At 38.0% G+C, this 22,811-nt stretch overlaps 1 protein-coding gene across 1 annotated transcript in view; it reads left to right on the top strand.

Annotated features, from left to right (window-relative positions):
* Positions 1-2,899: 2,899 nt before the first annotated feature.
* rnf169 (ring finger protein 169) overlaps positions 2,900-22,811 on the top strand; it is a 43,506-nt gene continuing 23,594 nt past the window's right edge. Inside the window, exons 1-2 of the mRNA XM_039745630.1 lie at positions 2,900-3,422; positions 17,512-17,588. Coding sequence (XP_039601564.1) covers positions 3,056-3,422; positions 17,512-17,588 — 444 coding nt within the window. The 5' untranslated portion in view covers positions 2,900-3,055. The remainder of the gene's footprint in view (positions 3,423-17,511; positions 17,589-22,811) is intronic.

Raw genomic sequence — 22,811 nt, 5'->3', positions numbered from 1 at the left:
TGGAGTTGAAGAGTCGCATAGTGTGGGGGAGGAACGATCTCCTCAGTCTGTCAGTGGAGCAAGACAGTGACAAAAGTCTGTCACTGAAGCTACTCCTCTGCCTGGAAATGACACTGTTCAGTGGATGCAGTGGATTCTTCATGATTGACAGGAGTTTGCTTAATGCCCGTCGCTCTGCCACAGATGTTAAACTGTCCAACTTTACTCCTACAATAGAGCCTGCCTTCTTAACAAGTTTGTCCAGGCGTGAGGCGTCTTTCATCTTTATGCTTCCTCCCCAGCACACCACCGCGTAAAAGAGGACACTCGCCACAACTGTCTGGTAGAACATCTGCAGCATCTTATTGCAGATGTTGAAGGATGCCAACCTTCTAAGAAAGTATAGTCGGCTCTGACCTTTCTTACACAGAGCATCAATATTGGCAGTCCAGTCCAATTTGTCATCCAGCTGCACTCCCAGGTATTTATAGGTCTGTACCCTCTGCACACAGTCACCTCTGATGATCACAGGGTCCATGAGGGGCCTGGGCCTCCTAAAATCCACAACCAGCTCCTTGGTTTTGCTGGTGTTAAGGTGTAAGTGGTTTGAGTCGCACCATTTAACAAAGTCTTTGATTAGCCTCCTGTACTCCTCCTGCCCACTCCTGATGCAGCCCACAATAGCAATGTCATCAGCGAACTTTTGCACGTGGCAGGACTCCGAGTCATTTTGGAAGTTTGATGTATATAGATTGAACAGGACCAGAGAATGTACTGTCCCCTGCGGTGCCCCTGTGTTGCTGACCACAATGTCAGACCTGCAGTTCCCAAGACGCACATATTGAGGTCTGTCTGTAAGATAGTCCACGATCCATGCCACCAGGTGTGAGTCTACTCCCATCTCAGTCAGCTTGTCTCTAAGGAGCAGAGGTTGGATGGTGTTGAAGGCGCTAGAGAAGTCCAAAAACATAATTCTTACAGCACCACTGCCTCTGTCCAAGTGGGAGAGGGATCGGTGTAGCATATAGATGATGGCATCCTCCGCTCCCACCTTCTCCTGGTATGCGAACTGCAGAGGGTCGAGGGTGTGGCGGACCTGTGGCCTCAGGTGGTGAAGCAGCAGCCGCTCCATGGTCTTCATCAGATGTGACGTCAGAGCAACAGGCCGGAAGTCATTCAGCTCACTAGGACGTGATACCTTTGGGATTGGGGTGATACAAGATGTTTTCCAAAGCCTTGGGACTCTCCCCTGTTCCAAGCTCAGGTTGAAGATGCGCTGTAGAGGACTTCCCAGTTCCAACGCACAGGCCTTCAGCACCTTATGGACAGCTTCAAGACACAGCAGGAGAGAAAGGAATGGGAAGTTAAACTGATGCTAAGATTTAACACATTACAACATGGATTGAATAGAGACATCAGTGACAAGACATGACCAGATATGAGGACTATTTACTCCGAGTGACCCAATAGACTTGATTACAGATCCACATTGTTATGAAAAACTCATCAAAAACTTCCACTTTGTTGGACAGTTATCTTATCAGATGATCTTGATCGTACATTGTTGTCCTATCTTACGTTGGAAAGGTCTGTTAATATTCAACACTAAAGATGTCTCACACTAGGTTTTTAGAATTGTGTTTGTTTCCTGGTGTGTATATAGCACTAGGGTGTTTTACCACGTTAGCCATTATGAAAGCAGTGAAAAGTCAAGCCAAATGACACCTTTTATTGGTTAACTAAAAAGATTACAATATGCAAGCTTTCGAGGGGCCTGAATTGCCTCGAAAGCTTGCATATTGTAATCTTTTTAGTTAGCCAATAAAAAGGTGTCATTTTGCTTGACTTTTCACTACTGGTGTATATACAAACACAGGTAACTCCAGTTTCAGCATTAAATCTGAAGAAGGGCCTGGGCTGCCTTGAAAGCCTGCATACTGTAATCTATTTACAGTTAGCCAATGAAAGGTGACATTTTGTCACTTCTTATTGCATAACTAATTCTGAAAAATTCATTAGCTGCCAAACAATAAGGAGATGCAAAATGAGCCAAAACATGACCAGCAAACCATCAATATCTGAAAATAAAAAAAGATGAAGGTCTCAGGAATGTTGATCTCCTAGGGTCCCTAAAACAGTGCTCTTAGAAAAGAGAAAATCAACAATTTCAGAAATGTATGCTATTGCACAATGAGAGAATCGACAAGACATGGAATTAAAAAAATAGGTTTAACAAACAACAAGACTCAGTGTCTAATTAAGCAACTGGTTGGAGTGAAATTGGTTGGAGTTTGAGGCCCTGACTTAGTTGGTCTTCTGTTGGCTGTTTGGGTGCCATTTAAGGAAAGAAATGAAGCAATTCAGGGGAATGATGAAGAAATTCTGGGGAACAAATCTTAAAAAAAAGTCAATCAAAATTAATTCAAAAGAAGTTAATTTGCAGCAAAAACGGGTCACTAATTAAGAAAACTGGTAGAATGAAAACCTGTAGCCACTGTGGCCCTCCAGGACAAGAGATGGGGACCCCTGGGCTAGGCTTGTAGGACTGGAGCGCTTGTTCTCATGGAAGTTTTTCTAATATTGACACCCACTGCATGCCCAGCCTACCAGGAAAGGTGTCTCTGAATTGCCTTCCCAAGGTTTCTTCCATTTTTTTTCCCCTACAAGGATTTTTTTTGGAATTTGAATTGTGACTAGCAAAAAAAAAAAAAAAGAAAATTGTTATTTTGTAGGTATATTTTCCAGATACGCGATTCTGTTGAGTGTGGATAAAGCAAACTAGTTACAGGCTACATACACATTTACGATATGTTGAAAAATAAGTTTATAAAATAATGGATTATTAATGTTGTTTTTAGACCTAAAACGAATATTTTTCTACCATTTGCCTATATAATAAAAGCAATTATACTTTCCCGATTGCCCCGTTCGTAAAATGCAAGCGTTTAAAGCGACCGTCCGCTTCCAGCCGATTTGTAAACAAACAAACTTACTGAATTATTTATGAAGTTGGTGTGAATAATTGCGAGAGGCGGGGTTGTTTTTTCAAATTCTGTGAGTCGACGTAAGAGCAAAGATGGCGGCGCTGAGCTCCGTCGAGTCCTCGGTCAGGCCGAAGGCCGTGAGGCGAGGACGTAGAGCCGGCGGCGCCGCCCGCGAGCTCACGCTAGAAGAGGCAATTTGTCCGGTATGTCTGGAGATATTCCTAGAGCCCGTCACCATGCCCTGTAGGCACTCAGTGTGTCTACCATGCTTTCAGCGTACCGTGGAGTTAAGCAGCCTACGCTGCCCACTCTGTCGGCTGCGGGTGTCCAGCTGGGCGCGGCGGCGGACCCGGGACAGGACTTTAATCAATGCCGAGCTTTGGGAACTGGTGCGTCGCAGCCACCCGGAGCGATGTCGTCGGAGGATGGAAGGCCAGGGTGGCGAGGCCGTTAAAGAAGGTGAGCGCAGAGCGCATAAGGTGAAATGTACGTGTTTAGATGTACTCCTGTATGTTATATAATGATGCGAAGAAGTACGTGAACGCGAAGACGCTCCGCTGGCCACTGTGCGACTGCTAGCGGCACCTGACAAAGCCGAGAAAAGTTTGGAGGCGGTTTCACTCCACCTTACCTAGGGTCGCACCGCACCACCCCGCTCGGCATACACCAGCAGTAAAGGGGCGCCAGTAGCCCCTGATGCCTTTTTACACCTGCTTCTGTGGGGTTTGGGTAGCCCCGGGAGCTTCGTTGTTTGTGAATGAAATGAAATCAGACTGTCCAGATTGCTTCATTGCTGTTAGGTTTGTGGCCACATCGCGCAGGATATCTAATTGCAACTTATTTACGAACTGTGCTTATATACAGTTAAAATGCTTACGCCATGAACTCAATAGGGTCTCTGGCGCTGTCACTGACCGCGGGTCTTTTCAACAGCGTAACGCGCTCGCCGCCTTGTCAGTTTAATGGAAGGGGCAGAGCAGAGTTCGTGTTATCGGGTGTTTGTGACTCCCTCCGACGAATGTTGACCGGACTCGACCGTCGTAAGGCTCAAAGTTGTGAGGAACGGACAGAATTTAACAATAAGTAAGTGTCGCCTAAAACAGGGGTGCCCAACTGCGAATCTGGAGTGACACAGTAGCTACATGTTTTCATTCTAATGCCAGGGGTGGGCAGTCTCAGTCCTGGAGGGCCTTAGTGGCTGTAGGTTTTCGTTTCAACCCAATTGCTTAATTGGAAACCACTCCTTACCAATTTCAGACCTTAATTTTATGGCTAGTTAGGTTCTTTATATCATAGGGTTTTTCCTTTCATAGATATCATCCAAATGATCTTAAGCCTTAAGTGGATAATTTTCAGTTTGTTATATTTTTCTATTAAGTGTTTTATTAAACCAAATGGTACATGATGAATCCACACAGGTGTAAATGGAAACCCGTTAGTTGGATAACTGGGCTCTTATTTGCATCTTATTGTTAATAAGGAGCCATTAGAACAGTGAATGTAACTATTTAAGACTGAAATAAGCAATTAAGGGTGGAGAACCTTAACAAGTGAGACCATCATCAGCAATGATTGACTTCTCATTAAGAAACTGGTTTGGAATAAAAACTTGCAGCCCCAAAGGCCCTTCAGAACAGACATTGCCCACCCTTGAACCATTTTCTTAATTAGTGACCAGTTTTGGCAGCTAGTTAACTATTTAATTGATTTGCTATTTAAGACTCCAGAGTACGCAGTGTTAGTACTGGAGGGCTGTAATGGCCACAGGTTTTTGATGTAACCCAACTGCTTCATGAGAAGTCATTTATTGCTGGTGAAGCACTTATTGCTCAAGTGACATTTTTCTGCTTCATTTTCATTGTCTCGCTTGTTAAGCTTTTGAACCCTTAATTGCTTATTTTATAGTCTTAAACAACTGCATTCACTGTTTTAATTGCGACTTATTAGCAAGAAGATGCAAATGACAAAAGTTTTCTCTATCCAGCTTGTTTCCATTTATACCCATGTATTCAGTTTGCACTTTTTCATTTATTGACATACTCGGAAGACAACTGAAGAGAAAGTGATGAACTGAACATTAAGTGTCTGTTTTAAGCTTCAAATCATTAGAAAGGGAAAAAAAATCTTTGATTTAAGAACAATCTGACATTGCAGAGTTAAAACGCTAACAAAAATGGCCTCATTGGTAAGATTGTTTTCTAGTTAAGCAACTGGTTGGAACAAAATCCTGCAGCCACTATGACCCTCCAGGACTGCTGTTGATCACCCTTTAATTTAAAGATTGAGACAGAAAAGGTAGGAGAAATAAAGGTGAACATTTATGGTCTGGGTGAGGTTCCAAGCTGACAGTCAGAAATTGGAAGGGTCCTATATGACAGTATTATACTAAATAACAGCCAGCATGGGTTTATGAAAGGAAGATCCTGCTAAACCAATCTTTCAGATTTTTTTTGAACAGGCAACTGGAATAGTTGACAAAAGCAAATCATAAGACATAATTTAGTTACACTTTGTAAAAATCTTTGATATAGTCCCTCGCCAAAATTGTTTTTTTTTTTTTTCTGAAAGCAGAAGCTGCAGGCATTAGAGGTGACTGGCATTCATGTGGTTTCCACTTTGACGTGTGCCACCTACCTAAAGATTATTGGAGGCAACATACACCACTTTATGACAGTGATATTCCCTGATGACATTGGACTCTTTCAGTAGGGTAATGTTCCCTGCAATGAATGCAAACATTGTTCAGGAATGGTTTGAGGAGCATGAAAAAGAGTTCAAGGTGTTGACTTTGCCTCCAAATTATCTATATCTCAATCTGCTTGAGCATCTGTGGGATGTCCTGGAAAAACAAGTCAAATCATGGAGGCGCTGCCTTGTAACTTACAATATGTAAAGTATCTGCTGCTAATGTCTTGGTGCCAGATACTACAGGACACCTTCAGAGGATTCGTTGAGTCCATACCTCAGTGGGTTTCAGCTCTTTTGGTGGCATGAGGGAGACCTGCACAATATTTACTTAATCTGATATGCTTAGCTAATCTCAGAAGGGAAATTGTCTTTTCACATGACCTGTAGGGGTGAGAGTACAGGGTCAGCCATTGTACATACAGCATCCCAGAGCAATTTTTCAGTTTAGGGGCCTTGTTCAAGGGCCCAATGGAGTAGGATCCCTTCTGGCAGTAATTAGATTTGAACCAGTACCGTTCCAGATACCAGCACAGATCCTTAGGCAGGTGGTTTTAATATTGTGGATGAATAGTGTATGTTCTTACCCAGGTAAGATTTTCGCTGGAGACTATGGATGAGTCAGTATATTTGGGAACGTATTAGAGTGCTTGTTTAAATCAATTATCTTTGTGTGGTGCACAATTTTGTGGACAGTTAAATGCCTTATTTTAACACTTTATCTGGCCCTCTGTCTACTCAACATCTGTTTTAAGTAACTGGTTCCAAATGATTGTATATTAGTGCATCGGGTTAAAAGATGCCCAGTAAAGATATTACTAATTTTAAACCCTCAATAAATGAGAGTGTGGCTTCAAACAAACTGCTCATAATTATAACAAATGGATTGAAATCTTGTTTTAATTTAATAATACATTTTATAAACTAGTATTAATAATACAGCTCTAATAAATGCACTTGGTAAAGGACTAAGTTTTCCATGTAGATTTATTCCTCAATTAAGAAGCAAATTTTAAATATATACAGGATAAAATGTAATTACACAACTCACTTCAATGGCTTTTCCCAGATGATGCTCCTTAACCGTTACCACTACTGCACAGATTCCTATATCCATATATAGTTTGGGGGGGAAATCCCAATGTATAGATGGTATACCATAAAGAAAATTTTGCATCCCACTGTTGCCTTGGTTTCCAAATCCATTCCTGGTAGACCCCAGTAGCTACAAACCTTTATCCTATCCAACTTCTACTTTTAATTTTGCTGTTGCCTTAATGAAAATATAAGTTTATTTTTTCATGTTGAAGTTATTTCTTCACAATCATGGTGTAGATTAGTTTACCACATGAAATTGTGTTCTAAATTGGAGCATATTTTATAAATTAAAAAAAATAACTATCATGCCCTTGTTTTATACGGGGCTCATTAGAACCAGGGTCCCAATGTGGTGAAAAGCCTTAAAACGTAACGAATATAGTACAGAGAGTACAGATTTACATCTTGTGATTACACATACTTTGCAATACAGTTTATGTATATTATTTTAAGAAGGCTTTACTTCACTACACATCTCTCTTCTTGTATACCATGATTGTGAAGAAATAACTGACTTGAAAAATAACGTAAACTTTAACTTATCCTTTTAGCAGGCCATTCTTTACAATATTAATTCTGTATAACTCACATTCAGGAAAAAATTATATCAGACTTGACTGACACCCACAAAGATACTTCCATCAGTAATGGCAGAATTGCGCATTCTCATCTTTAATACCTCACTTTGCTAAAGGTGTAAATAACAAAATAAATTAATGGTTATTGTCAACAGTCAATCCTGTTTTCTGCATGCTGGAGAACACTTTGAGTCGCTAGATATTAAATGTCAATGTCTTTACATTGACATGCTTAAGTTCAGTTACAAAAGATGCTATATGTATATATACTGTGTAAAATATATATTAATAGGACTATTCGTCTCCAGGGGAAACTTTGGCTTTTTACAGAAGCTCAATATAAACATACACACATACTACAGTGTGAACACACACCGGAATGCCAAAAAGGAACGAAACTAAAAAGGAAAAATTTCTGTCTTGTCAGTTATGGTCACAGACATTATTCAGGTGTATTGCTGTTGGTATAGTAGCGTTCTGCTGAATAATTTGTTGGCTGAAAATACTCTGTTAGTGTATCAGAGTATATTCAGCATTGTTCATAATTTCACCTATTTTATTTTAATTCTCTCCTTTGCTACCACTTCATGGGATCCAGAGTGTGTCTCATAACCAAGCCTGAACTTTTAATTAGCTTGTTGATTTAGTGTCCATCTCTTGAAGTAATAGAAAATCGTACTGGCCATTATTAAGTTGTAGAATATGTGAAAGTTGTCATTACCCACATTTAACAAATGCCATCTCCCAAGATAAAAGAGCCTCCTCTGCCACTTCTTATATAATTCCTCTGTTTTATGAGACCAGCTCAGCCTGTCATTGATGTGGACCACTAAGTACTTGTAGCATTGGACCACCTCTCATCCATTCCCTGAATGGTGATCAGACATAGAGGCTTTTTGGTGTGGTGAAAGTCAATAAGCAGCCAGAGGTGTACTGAGTGAAGGGTAAAGGAGACAGGACTGTTCATTGTAGTGCTCCAGTGTTGCTCACATCCATGTCGGAGACACAGTCCATGAGCCTCACATACTGTGTTCTGCCAGACATTCTGATCCAGGACACCATAGGCTCATCTATCTGCTTATCTCAGAACTTGCCAGGGATAGCTGGATGATATTGAAGGCTCTGGAGAAATTAAAAAACATAATCCTCACAGTACTGTTTGCTTTGTCTAGGTGAGAGTAACTCTTGTGGAACAGATAGATAGATAAATGCATCCTAAACTCCAATCTGTGTCCAAAAGGCAAACTGCAGTGGCTCCAGGTGATCTCCTACAAGTAGACTCATATAGTCCTTGACAGGCCCCTTGAAGGTCTTCATGAGATGAGATGTAAGTGCTACTAGTCTGTAGTTATTAGGTGAAGAGGCTCCTATGATCTTTGGGATTGAAACAATGCAGGATGTTTTCCACAGCAGCTGCACTTTTTGGAGCTCTAGGGGAAAGACTGAATAGGTAACAGAGGATACCAGAAAGCCTGTTGGCACAGGCCTTAAGAACTTGAGGATTGACTCCATCTGGTCCTATAGGATTTCCTGTGTGTAGTTTCCTCAGTTGTCTACTCATTTGGTCTTCATTTATGGACAGTTCATATTGATGGTCAGAGGTGGCTTTTTCACTGGCCATTCCAATTGAAACAATAGAAGTTGTTGATATAGTAAGGATTCTGTGAGGGTAAATGGTCACTGGAAGAAGGTGGCAGTGGGAGGAAAAATCTATTTAAAAAAATGGTTCAGGTCATTAGCTTTGTCCGCATCCCCTTCTAGCACCTGAGCCCTGGATTGCATGAGTCCAGTAATTATTCCCAGTCCATTCAATATGTCTTGTGTTAATCTAATTATTTTTTCCTCTTCTGTTTTAGCTTTTTAAGCTTACTTTCACTCAGCTTTTTCTTTAGCACTCACTGTACATTCTTCTGATCCTCATTGTCGCCATATTTGAGAGGTTTCTTTATCTCATTCAGGACACTCTTTAGCTCCTTAGTGTGTTGCTTTCTAAACAAACATCATGCCCTGGATTACTGTCTTGAGTGTACCAGAGTGTCAACACAAGCATTAATATAGTCTGTGATGCGGTGATTGAGTCCCTCAATATCGTCCACCTGTGTCTTGCACATCCATTTCCCAGTTTGTTATTTGTAAGCATTCATTCAGAGCCATTTCAGACTCTGGGCTCCACTTCCTTACTATCTTGGTGGTAACAGGTTGTGGCTGGGAATAGGATGAATCGGGTTTTGGTCAGTTCTAACCCAAGTTTGCAAAGCCATTTGGCTTGTTTTTACTCTCGAAGGAATGGCTTTGTACTTACACCGATCCACAATCCACAGGTCTTTATGAAAATATTGTAACAGGGTCCCCATGGTTTCTGGCAGTTCTGTGCTGACAGCAGTGCTGGATATCTTCCAGTTTCAAAGGAAAGCAAGGTTAAGGCATTTTCTGTTGACTACATGGATGGTGCATGAGGGAAAAACCATTTTGTCTCAAAATTTCTAGTTGGTAGAGACCTTTGGTTCAACTTATACATTATTTCATTGACATTGATCATTTGGACCTGTTTGTTGTATTTGCTTTGTCAAACACTGGATTATATGTTTACAAATATCTCATGCTTTTAATTGAAAAGTGCTTTATTACTATGTTAGTTTTTTAAGTCATTCAAAAATATTATAGCTTCACTTGCAAAAGGAATGTTTTATGCTCCAAAAATGCTCCTTTTTATTTATTCATTTATCCAGAAGGCATACAATAACAGTGTAATACACATTTTTGTGAAGTATCTATAACTAAGACTTTTGAACAGTATTGTATACAGTGTAATACATGTACATATTTGTGTGTATGTATATACATGCTTTATGTTTTACAGCTTTTGTAATGGTTAAAACCTTTGCACTTACATATACAGTACATTCTTTTTCTTGTCTGTAACAGTCTGCGTGATCTCTGTGTATATCAATTTTTTAACATCAACTACCATACAAACTAGCTAAGACCTGTTTATGCGGTGTGCAGCTTTGTTCATCTTTACCAGTTCCAGAAAGCACTCTTTAATGGCAGTTGGGCTTCCTCTGCAGTCTTGATCTGCTGCTACAGAGCTAAACCTGACATATATTCTCGCCATACTAAATAAACACTAAGGTGAGATCATCTATGGATGATCCCGTGCTGAATGCATATTGTAACTGTCTTTAGGGCAAATTCTATGTTATTCTCATTCATTTCTTCTTTAGTTGACTAATTTTAAATTGGGTGTAAACAATAAGCAGGCCGGTATCTTAGCTTAATATATTGAACAACAGGGTTGTTTTTATATTTGCAAGTATTTTGCATGAAATAGTAGTCTCAAAACTACCTCTGGCTTGGGAATGCTTTGTGGTGATATAGTGTTGCTGACCTTCCATTGAAAACACAAACTTATGGGAATTAGGTGGACAGAATGCACAGGCAGTCTTGGCTAGAAGAGTCACTCTGGTAAAGGGTGATTTGTAGATCCCCCCCATAAATAAATAAATATTAAATAGTGATATGTACTGTAATATACAATGACAAATGGATTATGTCCTTTAATACAAAGATGGCTTTTCAATTAAAATACAATCCCAGGTAATGCACAGGCAATCTAAAAAAGTTCCAAGGTTTGTATTTTTATTTTCAGCAAACAAATGAAAATTAATGCACACATAAATGAACTATCAATTTTGAATACAAAATGATGCAATATTCGTATACTTGTTTTTATCCTTAGCAGTATTTCACTTAACATTTTTTGCAAAAAAAAAAAGTTGAATGCTGTTTCTTATCTATCTATGAAATGCTATTATTAAAATAAACTCTTTTTTTGTTTTGAATGTTCAGCCACTGTCACTTTCTGGCTGGGCTCATTGTTCCAAGAATCCAGAATGTGAATTATCATGCCTATTAATTACCTGATACACGAATTACACTGATACTAATTAACGTCCACTCAGTTGGTTTTATTTCTTCATGAGCCAATATAACCACGTCAGCTCTTCACTAGTTTTGGCTGTGCCTGTCTTTCACTAGAATTTCTATTAGCCACCTCTGGCTGTATGAGCACGTGGACTGAAGTAGAGACCTGCCTTCTCACTGAACTCAACTTAATTATTTGCAACATGGGTCATGAAGGTGAGGAATAAAATTTAGGATCAAAGTAATCTGAGTATATGACTCGACTTGTACACTTTGTTTTCAAAATACAGCTTGCTATTTAAGATAGACTCTGCCAGCATTTGAGCCAATGAGAGTGAAGATAGCAGGATACACCTGAAGCACACCTGCCTTTTGGAGTTGTGTGAATTGTCAAAATCAACAAAAAAGTGGCCAAAACAATAAATAATTTCAAATAATAATTTTTAACTCTATTAAAATTAAAAAGTAAAATTTATCATATGGCAGTTCTTGTGAATGTTCATAGATAATTGAAGAAATGGTCTTCCATTTGTTTGCTGTGACCTCTCTCTCTCTCTCTCTCTCTCTCTCTCTCTCTATATATATATATCTATCTATATATATCTATCTATATATATATATATATATATATATATATATATATATATATATATATATATATATATATATATATATATATATATAAACTGCTCAAAAAATTAAAGGAACACTTTGAAAACACATCAGATCTCAATGGGAAAAAGAAATCCTCCTGGATATCTATACTGATATAGACTGGGTAATGTGTTAGGAACAAAAGGATGCCACATCGCTTGATGGAAATGAAAATGATCAACCTACAGAGCCCTGAATTCAAAGACGCCCCAAAAATCAGAGTGAAAAAATTATGTGGCAGGCTAGTCCATTTTGCCAAAATTTAATTGCAGCAACTCAAAATTGTACGCAGCACTTTGTATGGCCCCTGTGTTCTTGTATACATGCCTGACAACATCGGTGCATGCTTCTAATGAGATGACAGATGGTGTTGTGGGGGATCTCCTCCCAGATCTGGACCAGGGCATCACTGAGCTCCTGGACAGTCTGAGGTGCAACCTGGTGGCATTGATGGACCAAAACATAATGTCCCAGAGGTGTTCTATTGGATTTAGGTCAGGAAAGTGTGGTGGCCAGTCAATGGTATCAATTCCTTCATCCTCCAGGAACTGCCTGCATACTCTCACCACATGAGGCCAGGAATTGTCGTGCACCAGGAGCCACTGTACCAGCATAGGGTCTGACAATGGGTCCAAGGATTTCATCCTGATACCTAATGGCAGCCAAGGTGCCTTTGTCAAGCCTGTAGCGGTCTGTGTGACCCTCCATGGATATGCCTCCCCAGACAATCATTAACCCACCACCAAACTGCTCATGCTGAATGATGTTACAGGCAGCATAATGTTCTCCATGGCTTCTCCAGACCCTTTCACTTCTGTCACGTGCTCAGGGTGAACCTGCTCTCATCTGTAAAGCACAGGGCACCAGTGGTGCATCTGCCAATTCTGGTATTCTATGGCGAATGCCAATCGAGCTGCATGCTGCTGGGCAGTGAGCTCAGGGCCCATTAGAGGACATGGGGCCCTTGGGTCACCCTCATGAAGTCTTTCTGGTTGTTTGGTCAGAGACATTCACACCAGTGGCCTGCTGGAGGTCATTTTGTAGGGCTCTGGCAGTGCTCATCCTGTTCCTCCTTGCCCAAAGGAGCAGATACTGGTCCTGCTGATGGGTTATGGACCTTCTATGGCCCTCTCCAGCTCTCCTAGAGTAACTGCTTGTCTCCTAGAATCTCCTCCATGCCCTTGAGACTGTGCAGGGAGACACAGCAAACCTTCTGGCAATGACATGTATTGATGTGCCATCCTGGAGAAGTTGGACTACCTGTGCAACCTCTGTAGGGTCCAGGTATCCTCATGCTACCAGTAGTGACACTGACTGTAGCCAAATGCAAAACTAGTGAAGAAACAGTCAGAAAAGATGAGGAGGGAAAATGTCAGTGGCCTCCACCTGTTAAACCATTCCTGTTTTGGGGTCATCTCATTGTTGCCCTCTAGTGCATCTGTTGTTAATTTCATTAACACCACAGCAGCTGAAACTGATTAACAACCCCTCTGCTACTTAACTGACCAGATTAATATCCCATAAGTTTCATTGACTTTATGCTATACTCTGATTAAAAGTGTTCCTTTAATTCTTTTGAGCAGTATATATATATATATATATATATATATATATATATATATATATATATATATATATATATATATATATATATATATATATAAAATCCTGGCATGGAAAGCAAGACGACGAAGTTCGCAAAAGATATTTTAAAGACCTGCGAGACAAAAAAGACTGGCCACGGAGCGTCTCGTGGGGACCGTAAACATGAGACGATTGTCCCAGGGCAGTCTCGTGGGGACGTGGAACATAAGATTCTTGCAAGACACGGCCTTCTTATCAAATAAGAGCATGGACAGCCAGCAAAACATTCAGTCATGTAAAGTCACGTGGCAGGCACACACCGATCCTGTGCTCTCAGCAACGAAGAAAGAGCAGCACGAAGAAAAGAGACCCAAGGCGCGATACATATGTAGAGAAAGGTACAGCATATGAAAGCAGTAACAGTCGAAAGTATTGTAGCGTCCCAGCCAAGCTGAAGCCTTTTTTGTTTTAATTGACTGTTGGGTCCGATCGAGGAGGGCAGAGTACATCACCGAAGACTGTTAGTTGGGTACTGATTGATGTGGTAAGGGGGAGGTGAGACCCGTGTGGGGTGGGAGGTGTTTTTAGTAGCTGGGTGCTGATGGATGCGGCAAGGGGGAGGCGAGACCCGTGGTAGGAGGGGTTGGAGAGGGTGCTAGAAAGTTGTGTTTGGGGTTACGCAGTCAGCGATTGTTAAAGTAGAACTTTTGTGACACTTTATTACGTCAGTCGCTACAGTATCAAGAAAAAGATATTACAGATTGCATTGATACAAACAAAAGGAAATTAGTTTAAGTCAGAGAATTTCTAAAACGGAGTTTAACCTGCATGCATTTATTGGTTACTTTGCAAAAAAAAATTATTAACTGCCGATGGTGTGGATTGTTTTGTCTGTGCTGAAATTCTAAACGGAGAAACCTGTCCTAAATTATGGTACAAAGTCATTAAACACAAATCTCACAGACCTCATTTAAATGATTCAGCATATTGTGATACAAAAGATTCCAAATATTGTTTTTACAGAAGTTCTGAAATAACTAAATCTAATGAAACAGCAACAATTCAAATAAAAAAAAAAAAATCTTACTAGTGTGTATCCGGAAAACCAAACAGGGGGGTTGGCGCGCGAAACAAGTAGGGGGCAAAGCCCTCTAGTGCTTTTTTAAAATAAAGTTTTAGCATGCAGTAGGCTGTTACTAGGCTACTTCAGTTGTGTTTCACAGTAAAAGGACAACTAAGTTGACATGTATAATAAATACAAAAATGACAGGTGAATTAAAAATCTATAATAAACAAATATTTGGATTTTGTTAGGATATAGCTGCATACAACCAGGCTGAAATACCACAGATTTTGCACAGTCTATTTTAATAATTCATTGATTGAGAGAAAATTTTGATGCAGTGGACCTGAGGATAAAAGCATTACAACACTTGCAGCAGTGGGTGAAACCAAAAAAAAGACCAATGCAGCTCTCAACTGAAAAAATCATTATCAACCTAAATGACCACTCCATAAATATAATTTTCAATGAGTTTAAAATATTTGACAATTTCCATTATAATTTTATCTCTTAAAAAGTGAGCCTATTTTGTAGGAAAGTAGAAATGATCAGTGTCTGCACTTGCGTCCTCATGGATTTCCATTTTCATTCTACTTTAAGCTGTGGAAGAAGTGTTATGTCTGGTTAGTCAAGTTGTTAACATGTTTTTCTTTTCTACATTTTGACCATTTAGTCTCAGTGCAGTTTTATATAAGAATAACCACTTAATGGCTGATAGAGTCAGATTAAGGTGATGATGTCTAATAGACACTGGAGGGTTTGAGTCAGTGGAGTATGTATGGGTGAAGAGTGGAAAACGTCTTAGAAATTCTAAACCATTCTGAGGTGCTTTGTGGAAATGTTGCTCTTAGCAACTAGTTTATTAGTCGTTTTAGTGGTCTGTGTTAATGTTTTTAGTTACTCTGTTGTGGACTTAGACAGTAAATACACAAACCAAGCAGACTTTTTTCAGATGTATGTAGGAGTTAGAGATTAGAGGTAAAGGAACAGAGCTTTGTAGGGGCATAGTTGATCATGAACTGAGATTTAATCTAAATCCTATCACCAATGTGAGGTTAGTGGAGTGGACAAAGCAAACAAGTAGTGTGGAGAACATGGGATGAGAATACTTCATCAGCTTTTTGAGTGAAACTGAGAAGTTACATTGAATTTGCCGAGAGTCCTCAGTAAATGGTCTATCCTATATGGAAAATTAATCTGATCAAGGAGTTAAGCGGCATAGATTGTGGCCTTATAGAATGGGGTCACTGCAGAAATATGTTGATTTGAAGGAGTTTTCCAAAAACATGCTGATGTTTTTACAAGTACCTGGTGATTTAAAGGGTGGAATTATAAAGTATAGTACTTAGGGAGGTTGAGAGAAAATGATCAGTAGTAGCCTAAGTTAGGTACAATGGTTAAGTTTAAGATAGTGATAATTTATCTGTTAATAAAATGGGGAAAGAGGTCTGTGCTTACACCTGAGCATTAAAACAAAGTTAATGAGTGACTTCATGAGATGTAAGTGGTGGAACAGATCTTAAGAAAAGAACAGAGTGCTTAGAACGGTCCCTTAATGCAGATTTGAAGAATGCTTACATGGAATTGAGAATAAGATCTCAAAACCTTGAAGGGCCAGTCAGTAAGGTAGGACACCGGCTAGTCCATCACAGTATTCATGATTTCAAATTGATGGCAGAAAATTACATAAGGAGTGAATGACATCAATAAGAGAGTTGCAATTACAAGAATATAGGAGATGAAATTTCCGAAGTGTAGCCAAGTGCATAAATCGCTAAAAGAGGAGTACTCCCAGTAGAATGACCTATATGAAAACAGTATTGAAGAGAATTTTGCATTTGTTTCTGCAAAAGAAACCAGAAGTGTTATTGTTGAACATTGCTGTCCCGTGTTTTTAACTGAAATCCCAGAAGGAATTTTGGATGATATTCTTTTGTGTGGAACCAGTTAAAATGAAAGTAATTGATGTATGGAAGTTTTGATGTATTTTGTAGAGTGGGTCTTCTGTTGCAAGAGAAAAAAAGGTAGAAAGAGAAGAAACATCAGAAGAGTTTTGAACTGTTTTGGAATATAAGCTACTCTTAAATTTAATTTAAATTGATTAGGAGAAATGGATGATTAGGTTTGAATAGCTTGATGACTCTGGAGAGGAATTAATGGCTGGGAAGAGGTGAGGAAGATTCAGTTGTGAAGATATAATAATTTCCTTGCCAACAGTTAAGGTGATGAAAAGCAAGAAATGGGAGAATAGTACTTTTTTGGAAGGGAGCATTCTTTTTTTTTTTCTCTCTCTCTCTTTAATCCTTTTGTTATCATAAGATATCCAATATTGGAAGTAGTATCCAGTTATAAGTTTATTTTGAGCTGTTCTTTAAGTATTTAGTAGGACAGGGACAATTACAGAGATACAGAACATAACCTTGATCAAACTATTTGAGCCCTTCTTATAAAAATCCAGATTTAAAAATGTAACCAAACTAAGTTACATTTTTTAAAGAATGCAGAAGATCTCATTCTCCTCAGATTGTGGACTCGCATGGAACAATGGTTTAGATATCTGGTATTGCCAGTGCTTGTAAAGCAACAAATAAGTGTTCAAATGAAAACCTCTTAAGTTATGACTTTAAACTGCTTTTCTTACATTTGTGAGAATCTGGGCTAGAGAACTTCTTTCTTTTTCATTTTCCTAATGGATTATGCTATATAATTACTTGACATAATACAAAGCAGCTTTGCTTTGTGCAACATTAAAAAGAAACTCATAAAAAAGGCTACAGAAGTGTGCAGCTGAATTCACAAAAAACTGTTTTAGTGTAGTTTTCTATTGTAGTTTTCATTTTGTATGACTGAAATTGGTCTTTTGTTAATCAGATTTGGAATTGGTGTATTGTTAATGCTATTTTCTTTTGATTAGTTATTTTAGCAGAAATGATACTCAACTCAGCATTTTTTCCCCCTCCAGAGCTTATATTCCGTGCCCCTGTACACATTAGTAAACCTGGAGAGATGCGGCAAGAATATGAAAAACAAATTAAAAAGGTAAAGTAACTTGCTGTCTTTTTTTAATTGATCTAATTACACAGTATATGTTTGGCTCAGGTAAATGTATTTTATTTTGTTATAGACTGTTATTGTCAGTAATATAAATTTGTGTTTGAAAGTAACAGTAACATTTATAACAAATTGAGTGTTTAACAGGAAAAATTTGGTTTGACTTACTACAGCTCTGTTTAAAGGGTAAAAGGCAACACCCAGTTCCTACATGCACAGGCATGTATCAGCAGTGCTTTATGTATGAGCACAACTCAGTCTAAGGTGCTTTGTACTAGTCTCTTAACAGTTGTGAGATTCAGCCTCTCAAGTCACTTGTCGGAATGACAGAATGTCAAGCTTGTGTCTGTTTGGTAAGTCATCTATAAAAAAAAATATATATATATATATATTACCTGTAAATAGGGATGCACCGATACAGTAATTTTGGGCTGATGCCGATATTCGATAATGTCTATGTACTTGTCTGCCAATGCCGATATAGATGCCGATATACATGTTTATAAGATACAGAGAAAAATCAGATTTGATCTGTCTGGACAATAATTACAAAGTGAACATTTATATAACAATTTTGCACACCACATTCAATCATTAAAAACAAATGATATCTGCCATATTTGGCTGGCTACCTGTTGGTTATATGGGAGACAGTTTTGCACGTTGTTGCTTTAAATAACTTTTCTCTTTTTGATGGAACAAATACAACAAATTCAACAATAATCGAAAAGATGAAAACTGAAAAAAATGGTAAAATGTACAATGACAATGAAATAAGCAATACCACTTAAGAATAACAACTTTTGCAGATTTACAGTCATTAAAATGGCTTCTGCTCAACCACATTTGACTGGCTAGCTGATCCTTTGTTTTACAGTCTGCAGTATTAAATACTACATAATACATTTTTTCTTTCTTTTTGATGGAATAAATCTAACCAAGGGCAGCTTCCAGTGTCCTCTCTGCGTGGAGTTTGCATGTTCTCCCTGTGTCTGTGTGGGTTTCCTCCCACACTCCAAAAACATGCAGGTTAGGTGCATTGGCGATTCTAGATTGTCCCTAGTGTATGTGTATATATATATATGTGTGTGTGTGTGTGTGCACCCTGTGGTGGGCTGGGGCCCTGCCCGGGGTTTGTTTCCTGCCTTGCGCCCTGTGTTGGCTGGGATTGGCTCCAGCAGACCCCTGTGACCCTGTAGTTGGGATATATAGCAGGTTGGAAAATGGATGGCTGGATGGATGAAAAGCGTATAACGGTAAAGAAATACATTTTTTTTCTGGAGGCTTATCATTCTTTTCTATTTTTATGTGCTATCTACTTAAAAAAAATATGGTAACAATATTGAACATATTATTTTTAAGCGGTTTTTAAGGCTTGATTTTTTTTTAGAAGAATTTACTTGAATAAATCATGAAAAAATCCTAAATTATTTAGCCAGATGCATATTATTTTTAAGTAGTATTTACGGCTTGATTTTTTTCCCTAGCAGAATCTACTTGAATAAATCATGTAAAACATCCTAAATTATTTAGCCAGAGACATGATGATTTTAACATTATTAGTGGAATAATCGTTTTTAGTTTAAGCAGATAAAACAAAATGTACTCATATGTATTAAGGAAAATTACTTAATAATATAAAAAACATTTTATAATGAAATGAATACATAATGCATTTTGGTGTTAAACATGCTTTTATTCCATGTTACACTGGTATCAAAATATTAAACACTTTGTAAAATAGTGTATATAACATTTACAGCAGTTTTAAGAAAAAACAAAAACAATTTGTAAAACAGTTTGTAACTGACCATTTATGTCATTGAAATCAACTGTTTAGCATCAAACCAGATAACCTGTTGTAGAACAAGCTGCAGAACAGTCTCAAACCTCAACCTGGGTATTTTCACCAAAACTTGGTAACAATGGAATGTGTCTCTCACAATCTAACACACAATTTTTTTTTTGAGAGATCCAGTTCCAAGAAGATCTTCTGAAAGGCCTGACGCATGTTCCTCAGTTGTTTGGGATAGGTGAGGTTTAGTGCATATGTGAATTCAAGAAGAATTGTGCAGGCTCTGGTCAGATTTCCCAAGCCAGTCATGACTTGCACACCCTCCAAGACAATGCTAAAGTCCTCCTGGTCATCCTTCTTGCAGACAGCAATTTTCATTACATGCTGCAGTAGACTTTGCTGCACATCCTCATTGTCACACTGTAAAACAAACATAACATATTTTATTATGAAGATATGTTATTTATGTAGTTAATTTGTGTAAGATGTTCAAACAAGCTTTTCCTCATAAGAACTTAAAATGCAGATACCTCAAGGAAGTATAGTAAACCATTTCTAGGTTCATATCTTTGTAACATTGTAAAACACTAACTCCCCAAAACTACAACAAACTCAGTTTTCAGAAATGTTGACATTGTTTAATTTATTTCATTTGTATTGCTGACACTAGTGCAAGACTTTTTTTACATGAGGAACGTATTTATGTTTAAGATGTATTTCTGTTTTTGTAAAGGAAAACAAATGCTAAATGCAGTTTTCTGAAAACAATAAATATCTGAAATAGTTTTAGACACTTGCATTGTACTCCTGGATGAGGTCTTCCTCCTTTTCACCCAAGTAATTGACCAAGCAACGGAGGACAACATCTCTTGTCTGTTCTATGTTTTGATGTGAGGTCTAAGGCACCAAAAATGTAGAAATTAGCAACATTACCCGATAATAATGAAGCAAATATCCATTAAATAATAATAAAAAATACCAATTAAATAACTGCTGTATGGCACCCATTTTCTTCTTCAAAATCTGTCCGAGTGCTCCTCCTTTGCAGGAAAATATTGTGAAAAGTTTAGGAGTGTAGTAATCCAACATCTTAATAAATGTTGGCTCAAGGTGCAGAGTAGTAATTCTCCTAAACTCTTCATTAATCTAAAAAATGAAACACACAAACACTGATTATAATTATGTTCAGTTGACAACCACGTTATTATCTGTGATGGTATTTAATGACAAAATGTAAAATCCCTACCTGGAGAATGTCAAACGGAGCAGGCCAGCGATCTTTAAACTCTGCAACAGTCGGGCACAATTCAACCACCTCATATCTTCGGAGAGCAAAGGTTTTTAACATTTTTTCTTTCACCACAACTGCATTGTCCCTCTTGTCAAATGAATGCTGTGTGGACTTGCTTATCACAAGCACCTCTGCCTTAAGATCATTGGAAGAATGGGGATTGTGTTTTCTACTTTTGTGACTCACAAAAGTCCCATAAACATTTGTCTTAAAATCGCATCCAGAAAAAACACATTCTACTGTTTCATAACTCCTAAGATGTTGACCTAAATGTTGAAAATAGTTCTTTTCGGAAGAATGTGGTGTATTACAAATTTTACAGTTAAAGGAAAGCACTGTTCCTGACTCCAGAGTTTCCTCAGCTAAATGATTTCTACTCATATGTGTGCGAAGGGCACCATGTGTTTTGAAAGAGCATGGACATCTGTAATGTGGACAAGGTGTAGTATGGCTGTGTGTAAATGGCCCATGCTGTAGTCTATAGTGCCTTGAAAGACCCGCTTTTGAAGATGATGTCCACTGGCAAACCTTACACCGCCATAGCATGATCTCAAGCTATCTTTTCACATTCTTAAATGCAGCATGCTTAAACTGAAAATGTAGCTATAAGATAGTAGAAAAATACCACTTCTGTTGAAAACTCAAATGCTTTTAAAGATGGTGCATCAACGACTCTCACGATGATCTGTAAAAAAAAAAAAAATATATAATAAAAAACTGAATCAGATTTGTAAAAAATCATTCACTTGACAAAACTGCATCAGGTAAAATCAGTTGTATAATATATTTTAAAATTTTAAGCATAGACACTGACATAATTTAGTTTAAGTAGTTACTTGCACCACAAGCTTCATTGTCATCTCCGAAGTTGCTGTTAAAATTATTATTCATAAGGAAAAGTAGTTATAAGGGTTTACATTTAATGTAAGGTTTGTTGAATATTTTTATTACATATTTTTAATCACAAAAATCATGAAATTGGAATGGTTTAAGCCTAGAAACCCAATACTGCTAAACAAGTCTAAACATTTTTAAATATCGTTAAAGACTAATTTTAAATAAATTTGCATTATAGTAATTAAATCTCAAATGTGTTCAAATAACTTCACTCAGGTCGAATTTTACATAGATTAATCAAAGAGAAAATGTAAATTGCTATAGATATATCTTACTCTTTGTGGAGACTGATAATGCCTTAATTATTGCAAAGATGTTTGTATTCTTCAACTAGTCAAAAGCATGGGTATGTCCATATCGATTCCTGGAACGTCATCGTGTTGCTTCTATGGTGTTTGTGACTTGTTCTGTTTAAGAGGGCGCCCTCTAACGTCGAGGATGAATGAAAAAAATGCATATATTGCGTGAAATGATTAAATGCTAATTTAATACATCTTTACAATTTGAAGCAAATATATAAACACATCAACACTCTTAAAAGTTTTTAAGTATAATCATAGAAACTGCCCCATCTATCAAGCTCGATACATAGCCATAATTATTTTTGCTTTAGCGACCAACATGTCCATTCTAGCCTCAGCACATGCATGTGAGGAGTTATGACTAATGAGCTCGAGTTCAGATTTTCACATCAAATAACATTGCATAATTGTAAACCTTTATTTTAAAACACCTGGTTCAACATAGTCACTGTTTCACATGCCAAAATGATCACTGTCGTTCAGATTCAAAAATCAGTGTAAAACAATTCCTGTACTAGCGTGAATAAGCGGTGTCCTGAGGAGTTTATTTAAGAAATCAAAATAAAATGTAAAAATTAGTAAGGGGCTTAACTTGCCTCTTAATATTTTCCACTGTTCGTCTGCTCCTTCAAAACGCCGTCTGATCACTGCCGTTGTTGAGATTCAAATGAAGGTGACTCAATCAAACCCGGATAATTGGACCAATTCTCTTAAAATAAATATGAAGCCTTTTTTCCTCAAAGTTTTAGCCTAAATGGTTCCTCAAAGTAAGCCTAAAAATTGCACTCATTTCCTAAAAAAATAGGTAAAATTTATTTCTTAATTTTATTAGTGAAATGTTCTCAATATATTATAAGAAATGCAGAAAACCTATTTTTTTAATTAAATATGCACATTATTTTTAATGAAAATTACAAGCCTCATGA

This window comes from Polypterus senegalus, chromosome 2 (assembly GCF_016835505.1).
Source record: "Polypterus senegalus isolate Bchr_013 chromosome 2, ASM1683550v1, whole genome shotgun sequence".
Lineage (NCBI taxonomy): Eukaryota > Metazoa > Chordata > Cladistia > Polypteriformes > Polypteridae > Polypterus > Polypterus senegalus.
The sequence above is the reverse complement of the archived record's forward strand: the minus strand, read 5'-3'. Positions and strand labels throughout refer to the sequence as shown.